The sequence below is a fragment of the Otolemur garnettii genome, unplaced genomic scaffold, assembly GCF_000181295.1.
Source record: "Otolemur garnettii isolate 467f Iridium unplaced genomic scaffold, OtoGar3 scaffold00099, whole genome shotgun sequence".
NCBI lineage: Eukaryota > Metazoa > Chordata > Mammalia > Primates > Galagidae > Otolemur > Otolemur garnettii.
The window spans coordinates 4,702,175-4,711,830 of record NW_003852494.1 but is presented as its reverse complement, the minus strand read 5'-3'; the positions used below and the strand labels follow the sequence as shown (position 1 = coordinate 4,711,830).

General features: G+C 55.0%; 1 protein-coding gene across 1 annotated transcript in view; it reads left to right on the top strand.

Moving 5' to 3' along the window:
- NCOR2 (nuclear receptor corepressor 2) overlaps positions 1-9,656 on the top strand; it is a 211,076-nt gene that overhangs the window by 164,404 nt on the left and 37,016 nt on the right. Inside the window, exons 19-21 of the mRNA XM_023516824.1 lie at positions 3,753-3,900; positions 7,230-7,280; positions 8,326-8,941. Of these exons, the coding sequence (XP_023372592.1) occupies positions 3,753-3,900; positions 7,230-7,280; positions 8,326-8,941 (815 nt within the window). The remainder of the gene's footprint in view (positions 1-3,752; positions 3,901-7,229; positions 7,281-8,325; positions 8,942-9,656) is intronic.

Below are 9,656 nucleotides of genomic sequence, written 5' to 3'. Positions count from 1 at the left end.
AGGGGAATAATAGTACCTATAAGGGACTTGTTGCTGACTGGTAAAGTGCTTAGAATGGGGCACAGCATGTTGAAAGTACTTGGCTAATCAGAGCTTGCTCCCCGCCACTGGTATGCAAGCAGGCCTCATGAAGTGCCACTGAACCTGGTGACCTCTGCCTCCGCCCCTCCCCTGCATCCTCTAGTCCCAGGGAAGAGGGCAGCTCTCTGTGAATCCCGAAACAGTGACAACCACTGATGCCTGCTGGCCCAGCCCCGTCTGGGGCACAGGAAGACATGTCACCCTTGGCCAGTGAAGAAAGGAATGGGGAGAGCAGTGACTGAGGGTCAGCGGGTGTCCCCTCCTGCCATGCACCAGGCCTGGCCTGAACGTGGCCACAGGCGACGTCAGCAGGAAGCAGAATCAGGCGGGCAGGCGGAGTGCATCGCAGAGTTATGTAACATTTGGCATCAGTGTCTTCTCCGAGGTTTTTCCCTCCCTCTCCTTATGGCCGAAGGTTACCCTTTTCTCCCATCTGTGGATCTAGGCCCCTGGGGCTCAGCTTCCATATTTCTCGGGCTCTATCTGTCTCAGCCCTGGCCTGGCCCTGCCTCATTCTCCTTGTCTTCCATCTGAGGCTATACAGGCCAGTGGAGAGATGATTCAGGCAGGGAAATGATTGAACTTGACCTGCATTCAAATCTGGTCTCAACTCATGAGCTATGTAGCCTCAGACAAGTGTTTTTGCTTCTCCGAGCTGGTGTCCTTGTCTTATCAGGTTCATTCAGCTAAAGAAGTAGTTACGGAGTGCCTGTTCTGTGCCAGGCACCGTTCCAGGTGTGATGGGAGCTTAGCCGAGGACAAACAGATCTCAGCTCTTGAGGAACGAGGTCTAACGTGAGAGACATGTTAACACACAAACTTTCAGATTGTGGTCTGAAGATGCAAAGATGAGGAATATAGTAGGAAGTGGTTGATGGTGGCGAGGGGTTGCTAATTTTGGCAGGATAGTCAGGGAAGACCTCTCTGAGGAAGTGACAGCTGAACACAGGCCTGAAGGAGGTGAGGAAGTAATTTACTCAGATATCTACAGGAAGGGCAGGATGTCCAGGCAGAGGAATGGCCAGGGCATTCTAAGTGTGGAAGGCAGTGTGTTGGTGGCACTGTGACTGAGGGTGTGACTGTGGAGGGCAATTGGGGGTGGAGGAGGGTCCAGTTCTAGATCACCTGGGGCTGTATGGATAGGGGAGGAATTGGGGTGTTACTCCAGGTGTTGGGGAATCCCTGGAGAGTTTGAAGCAGAGGATGCCATGCCCTGATTCACAGAACAGCTTTGCAGGCCCAATGAACTAATACTGGGAAGCGTCTCGCATATAGCAGGTGCTCAATACCCGTTACTATGATTGATGATGGACATTGGTATCGCGGACTTCCCCTGTTCCCTTCACACCTTCTGATGCTGTGAGGCTGGGCCATGTGGGGAAGGGTTTGCTATGATTCTAGGGATACTCGCTAAGTCTCTCAGCCTCTCAGACCCAGCTGCGGGGCTGGGGGTTGCTACCATCCTCTCCCAACCCACCCCCCCACTGCTGCCAGGTCTTGCAGACCCTCTCAGAGAGACCTCACATCTCTAGGAGGGTGTGCTTCAGAGCCAGGCTAGCAGGAGACCCCTGCTCCCTATGAGGCCCCACCCAGCCCAGAGCCTCGCCTGAGGCTCTGTCTGCTAAAAATAGATTGGGGAAGCAAGGGAGCCTCAGCCATGCCACAAGACCCACAGGCTCGAGCTAGGGGCCCTCCTGGGAAGTGCTCAGGGTTTCAGGAAGGACTGGGGCCAGGCCCAGGATGCATGTAGGGCATCCCTACGCCAGGTTCTGTGGACACTCGGCAGGGCGGGGCTGCGGCCCTCTGCCTGAGCGTTGGTGACGGAAACCGTGACTCATGGGCAAGCAGACGTTTCCCTTTTCCTCCTGGCATTCCGAGTGGCTGTGCCCAGAGGACCCTGTTTGCTCAGGAAGAAGGCAGGACAGGAAGTGATCCCAGCTTTGGGCTGTGGCGGGGCCTAGGGACAGCACAGTTTTGGAGCATGAGACCCCTTTTCCCCTCTGAGGGGCTGTTCCCATCCCCTCTTTCCTCCTGGCCACAATGAGAGGCTGGAATGGGCAGAGCCAGGATCTGGAGGTAACAGGGTGTCTGCCCCAGAGGGCAGGCTTTGCACATCCTCATGTAGGGTGGCTTTTTTCTAGAACCTGGGGGACTAGTGCACAGGGGGCTGAATTACTTTAACCAAGTGCCACAAACCAGGGGGCTTAAAACAATGACAACTGATTCTCTTACAATTCTGGAGTCCAGAAGTCTGAAATCAAGGTGTCCACAGGGTCCTCCTTGCCCGCAGGGCCCTAGTGGAGCCACTTCCATCCTTTGCTGGTTGTTGGCTTCCTTGGCTTACTTAATTTGCATGGTCCTCCTGGTGTTTGTATTTCTCTCCTCTTGTGAGGACGTCAGTCCCATTAGATTTAGGGCCCACCCCAGTCCAGCATGACCTCATCTTAATTAAATACATCTGCAAGGTCCCATTTCTAAATTAGGTCACATTCTGAAGTTCCAGGTGACCATGAATTTGGCGGGGGTGGGGTGGGGGTGTGCACTGTCCAACCCAAGGCAAGGGTCTTAGCTGAGCCCTCCTATCACTTCCAGGTGTGTTGTAGGCTCTGTCACTTTCTCAGAGAGTCCAGAGGGCTCAGGCTGCAGCCCCTTGTCACACCAGATGGAGCAGGCACCCTCTTACGGTCCATCCATGCCCCCAGTCCCGGGAGTCAGTAATCACCTCAAGAACCTCAGGAAATGCTGCCCCCTCCCCATGCACCCACTCTTTTCTCTGCTGACCATGTCTTCAAGCCCACTGAGGCTGCCCATTCACAGTTGCTCAGCAAATCAGTTGACAAAGGCTTTCTGAGCCTCTTGCAGGCTTGGTGTGGGGCATAAAGAGACACCCAGCCCGGTGAAGTACAGAGATAGTTGTCCACGAGCAACCTGATGACTGCCCGAGCTTGGGGTCCCAGGGAACAGGGTGGAGCATGGGGAGATGAAAGCTGTATGGTGTGGGCCTCTTCTCTTACAGGGCATTTGTGCTGGGTCCCCCTGTACCCGGTCTGGCCAGTTTCCTCTCCTTGTCAGGTCTGGGCTCCTATGTTACCTCCTTGCAGAAGCCTTTTCTGTCCAGAGGACCCTCCTACCCCACCCCTGGGCTGTCCTGCCCCTCCCTTGTCAGCAGCTGAGTCTGTCTTCTCTTTATGCTGTGTGTTGCTGAGGCGACAAGACCTTGTCTGCCCACAGCCTCAGGTGTGGTGCCTGGCACATATCAGTGCCCTGTAAAGACTTGTGGAGTTAAACAATGAGCTTCCCAAGCTGGCCTGTCCCCCGGGACTCTTGGAGGCAAATATGGAAGGAGCCAGCATGTGTCCTCAGGGAATGTGGGCACCACTGTGGCGACAGAGTCAGACGAGCTAGAGCCTTCCTTTCCCTGAGAGCCTGCAGGCAGAAGCAGGTTCTCACCTGCTCAGGAAAGATGGCAGGGCAGCCGAGAGGCCAGACTGTGCCCAGGGCATATCTGGGACATGATGGAAGAATAAAGCACCTAGTAAAAATAACCACTGGCATGTCTGGCTGCTGCCCGGATCACTGCCCCTTGCAGCTGTGGCAAGTCCTCGGGCATGGGGAGTCCCTAGGCTGACAGCCCAGGCCCTCGTCTGCCCACAACTGTCCTTGTGCCCCAGGAGAAGGAGAGGAACGCGCGGAGGAAGAAAAAGAAAGCACCTGCTGCAGCCAGTGAGGAGGCTGCTTTCCCACCCGTGGTGGAGGACGAGGAGATGGAGGCATCGGGCGTGAGCGGGAACGAGGAGGAGATGGCGGAGGAGGTGGAAGGTGAGGGCCCGGGGGTGGGCAGGGCCAGTGGGGCAGGGTCAGAGAGCCCAGGTTGTGGCAGAGACTGACTTCAGCAGCCTCCATGCCCCAAAACATCTGGTCCTTAGAAGGGGCCTGGACTCCCTCGAAGAGGAGAGGCTGGTGCTCCAGAAGCTCCCCAACATTGAGCAAAAGGGTGATGACAATAGCGATAATAATGGGCTTCCTCGTGAGCCCCGAGCCTCGCTCAGCTCTCTTGATGCCCCATGAGTTCAGGCTCATGCTTGGGTGATGGTCTGGCCAAGACAGTCCTACTGGTGCCTGTTATCACTCCATCTGGTATCACATTTTAGGAAAGGATTTACTTTGGAAAATAGTTTTTGACTAGAACTGTTTTTATAAGTCAACCAGAATAAATAGAACTGATCCATTAGTTGATAAATACTTCGAAAATTACACAAACATGGTTAGTGCTTCCTTTTACTCCCAGGTCTCCCAGTTTGGGTGATAAATAGCAGGGAGCCCTTACTTGTTGCCCCCATTTCCTATCAGAGGGAACTCAGGCTTGAGGCAGTTCATGGGGTAGGCTCAGGTGCCCAGGTGTCACAGAGTGTGTCTACACCTGCCTTAAATAAAACCCCACCAGGTGAGTGCTGCTGAAGACAGAGCATAAAGTGATCATCTAGGTTGTGCCGGCAGGTCCCCTCCTTGCCCCCAGAAGGAGGATTGTTACCACATGCAGTCATCATCTTAACTTTAGAGCCCCTCTCAACACACATGCTAATAACACATGAGACCCAGGAATTGAACCCAGGCTGCCCAAAGCCAGACCCTGCACTCCTGGTTACTAAGTTACCCTGGACCCCTGACCCATACTTTATTTCCTTGCCAGAGGAAGTGGGATCTAGCCCTGTCCCTGTATCCCGGCAACATGAAATGCCCCAGTCTTTACTTGGCCAAATGTCTTTGCTTCTCCTCCTTCATTTCTTTGGCGAGAGCAGCCATAGTCTAGTCCTCAAGTTCAAGTTCTTTCCTCCTGCCTCTTGTCTGGGGTTTCTTCCTATCATTTCTGTCTGCTTCCTTTTTGGAATTGGGACTCCCAGGCATCTGTCAAGGTGGTAAAGAAGGTGTAAGTCACCTCCTGGGTCCATAAGCCAGGCCTGCAGATAAATTTAACCTCTGTTGGCCCACAAGTGTGTCCAGCAACCTGAGTTCCAGTTCCCGGTTAAATATGGATAATTGGGCCCTGTGGTTATTGTTGTCTCAGCCAGGGGTGGGTATGGGGAACTGAGTCTGGCCTCCCTGTTAGGGACCTGCTAGCTCTGGGTCTCTAGTCCAAGTCGGCCAGAAGCCTGGCCAGTGTCCAATGGGAGGCCACAGTGGCAGGTCTCTCTAGTCATCCCATTTTGGGTTCTGGGTCAATAGCCAAGAAGTGAGAAGACCCAGGGAACCCAATCTCCTCTCAAAATATCTTCCCAGCTGTCTGGGTGAGCAGGATGCAGGCTTGGTGGGAAAACTAAAGGAAGCCACACTTTGGCTCAGTATCAAGGCAGGAGCAGATACTGCCGAGAATTGCATGTCCTGTGGGTTCACATATCCCATATTCCAGTGAGGATGGGAGGGGCATTGCTGCTAGGTTGGGGAAGACAGGGTCTTGGTCTAGCCAGGACTAAGGCTTCTGTGACCCCTGGCAGTCTTCCAGGGTTGAGTCTGAACAGGTCGAGAACAAGTAGTTCAGAAGGCTCTGATTAAGTCTCCTGGTGCCCAGAGTGTTATAGCCATTGTAGGGATGAGGAAACTGAGTCCCAGGAAGAGAATTGTTCACATGGTGTGTCAACGGCTGGCACATGTGGATCCACCGGCCCAGCCAGCATTCACTGTGTGCCCATGTCCCAGTGACCAGCATTGGGGAGCTGAAGTAGGACTTGGGGCCTGAGATTCCATGACAGAATCTTCCAGAAGACCCAACTGGCTCCAATAGTGCTGCAAACACCTTCGTGAGACAAGGCTGAGAGTGTCTTGTCCCATCTAGGCTGGAAATAAAGCAGTGCAGGAGGAAGGAGGAGTTCATTTGCCCCAGTAGTGTTTCTGGTAAATAGTAATGGTCATGCTAACAACTAAAAGCCTTGAATTAATTCCTCTAATTGCCGTAATAGCAGGACAGAATGGGAGGCAATGATAATTTCTATTTCACAGAGGAGGGGGCTGAGGTATGGAGGGGTTACCCAAGGTCCATCTGGTCTCCAGAATCCAAACTCGGGCAGCCTGCTTCTGGAAACCTCTGTGCCATGACTTCATGGGTGTGCAGAAAGGAGAGCAGGCCATCGGGTGTATTTTATTTTTTTTTTAGTAGGTTTTTTAAAAGCACCTACTACGCACCAGTCACTGTGCAGAACACCCACATCCTGGGGCAGTGGTTGGCAGGGTGTGGACACCCAGCTGATAGTGGCAGCAGCATTCAGTGGGGAGAACAATTTCCTAGAAGTGCTGACCACTGGGTCAGAAACATTTTGGGGATAGGGCCCAGTGGCCTGTGCCTTCACAACCCCTCTAGGACAAGCACAGCCTCTTGATAAGGGTGAGCGTGGGGTGCCGGCTACACATTTCATAGATTAACACACTGAGACACTAGAGGTTGACCCACTTGTCCCAGGGTGCTCAGTGTGACCTCCCTGCATCCTGTAGTCTGACTGTGGATGGGAGTGGCCAACACTGCTAAAGTTACCAGATGTAGGCAGGAATCTCAGTGGCTAGTGGCACAGGCTGCTGGGTTCAGTGCTCCTACCTGCTCTGGTGTGGCCTTGGAGAGGCGGACAGTGCTCTTTGCCTTGCATGTTTATCTGGACATCACAGTCACCACTGTGATCCTAGAGGCCCTTGAGGATCGAGTGAGTCACATGCGTGAAGAGCTTAACATGGAGCTCAGTGTTTAGAGAAAGTGTGTGTTGATGTCATTGCTACTGTGTCTAGAAGGAGAGGAGGGTGTGGGGAGGGTTGGGGAGTCAGTGGGGGAAGTGGCTGAAGATACAGGCCTCTCCCTCCAACCTTGACCCCACCTTTGAGGAGTCCAGGAGCCTGCAGCCAGGAGTCCAGTGACTGGTGTAAGGATACCTTCACCCCGGGTAACCTGGTTATTGGCCAGCCCTGGACCTGCCTGCTCAGGGCTGCCTTTGCTCACCCTTGGTGGCTCAGGACCAGAGCCTGGGGAAAGGAGCCCCAGTGGAACGGCAGGCAGTGGAAGCTGCTCTGGGTCCTCTCTGCCACCTGCCAGGCCCCTCTGCTGGCCACCTCCACCCTCTCCCTGCTACTGCTGCCACCTCGCCTCTAACTCTTCTCTAACTTCCTTCCAGCTTTACATGCCTCTGGGAATGAGGTGCCCAGAGGGGAATGCAGTGGCACAGGTACGAATGCCGGCTGGCCCTGGGGGGATGGGGAGGGCCAGGGAGGGCACCTGTCCTTTGCGAGGGGAGCATGCCTCTGCTCGTGAGCACCACTGTCTGCTGCCACTGCCTCTGTGCCCCCTTCCCAGTGCAGTGTCTGTTCCCCATGCTGGTCCTGGGCTTGCAACTGCAGATCAAGGTTCCTTCTCTTGGCTGTGTGATTGATTTTTACCAGTGTGCACCTGGGTCTCTTACCGTTTGTTTCCCTAGTAGTAGAGGCAGGGATTTGCCAGTGTCCCCATGTTATAGAAAGTGGGGGGAATTGAAACTCAAAAAAATGGCAGGAGTGGGTTTTAGGGCTAAAGAAACAGACCTGGAGCTGAGTTCCCTTGACCTCCTATGGTGAACGTGCTCAACTTAGTACTCGTCCCAAGCCTACTATGGGAAAGTGATGTGGCTGCGTCACCATGGCTGTCCCCAGGGCCTCTGCATAGGTACTGGTCCCGTGTACATTGTCTTGTTGGTGGTGATACAACAGCAGATAGGCACAGGTAGTCACCCTGTGCTGTCACCCTCACTGACTTAGCCACGCTGTGAGGTAGGAGCTATGGATCTCTCCATTCTGCAGCTGGAGAAACTGAGGACCAAGAGGTTCCCTGAGTGTCTCACAGTGTGCAGCCAGTGAGGGACAGAGCCAGGCTTGGAGCTCAGACAGGAACATGGAGACCCGACCCACCCCCCTACCCCCCTCCCGGCGAAGGCCTTTGCCTGTGGCCACCCTCTGCTTGGCTCTCTTGGGGGTACCAGCTGCCAAGAGGTCCCGGGGTTGGGAGTTGACCTGGTTGTGGGCACTAGGGCTGCCCAGGAAACAGGCAGCTAGCAGTAAAGGGTGAAAGCAAGGAAGTTGCCTGGCCAGTGGCTTTGTCTTGGTGGGGCTCTGGCAGATGCTCAGATGCGTAGAAGCCACAGGGCTTTTTGGTGTCAGGCCATGGAGCCACTGCACCTGAAGGGCTGAGCCTGCCTCTCCTGGGCACTGCTTACCCTCTCTCTTTTTCTCCCCACACAGCCACCATCAACAACAGCTCCGACACTGAGAGCATCCCCTCTCCCCGCACGGAGGCCACCAAGGACACAGGGCAGAACGGGCCCAAGCCCCTACCTGCCCCGGGTGTTGACGGGCCACCCCCGGAGTCCCCCACCCCCCCACCAGAGGATGCCCCGGTCCCCGCTGAGCCCACCCAAGGCCCCGAACCTGCCACCTCGCCCACGCCCTCACCAGCATCTGCGTCACCCTCTGCACCCCCTCCGGTGGTCCCCAAGGAGGAAAAGGAGGAAGAGGCTGCTGTAGCAACCGCAGCAGAGGAAGGGAACGAGCAGAAGGCCCCTGTGGCTGAAGAGCTAGTGACAGAGGCAGGGAAAGTTGAGGAGCCCGGGCCACCGGTGCCCGAGGAACCCGCCAAGAGTGAATGCAAGGAGGAAGCTGAGGCAGGCCCAGACAAGGGCAAGGGTGCTGAGGCCAGCGCCACTGAGCCTGCACCAGAGGGGGCAATCAAAGTGGAGAAGGAGGCCACCAGCAGCAGAGCTACCACAGCCAAGGGCTCAGGCACTCCCCAGGACAGCGACTCGAGTGCCACCTGCAGCGCTGATGAGGTGGATGAGCCAGAGGGTGGGGACAAGAACAGGTGAGTGGGCAGTAAGCAGCCCTGCCCTGGGGCTTTTTTCTGCATGTATTCATTCTGTAAGTCCTTATTGAGTCCCAACTGTTTATCGAGACAGCAGCACTCAGGCTGGCTCTGCCGGCCCTCAGGGCGCCCCCTGGTCTAATTAGGGAGATGGTCATGGAATAGAGTCCACGGATAGGGCACAGGCAAGGTAAGATGGACCTCTGAGGGAGGTGACATCCGAGCTAAGACTGCATGGCAAAGGCGACAGCCATGGGAAGCTCTATGGAGAAAGTGCCGGGCTGGGTTGCTGTCACAAGGTACCACAGACCAAGTGGCTTGAAACAGAGTTGTGTGCTGTCACGGTTCCGGAGGACGGAAGTCTGAGAGCAAGGTGTTGGCAGGGTAACACTCCCTCTGGGACTGGGCAGATCTTTGCTTACTCCTTCCTGCTCCTGGCAGCTGCAAGCAATGCTTGTGTTTAGGCATGCCCTCTAACCTCTGCCTCTGCTGTCTCCGTATTCTAATTTTCTTCTTATAAGGACATCATCAGTTATTGGATTAGGGGCACTATAAACCAGTATGACCTCATCTTGACTTGATCACATCAGCAAACACCCTATTCCCAGCGAGGCCATGTTCACAGGGACTGGGTCAGGATTTGAACATGTCTTTCTGGGCAACACATTCCACCCTCGGTGTGGTGGGAACAGCAAGTGCAAAGGCCCGGGGGGGG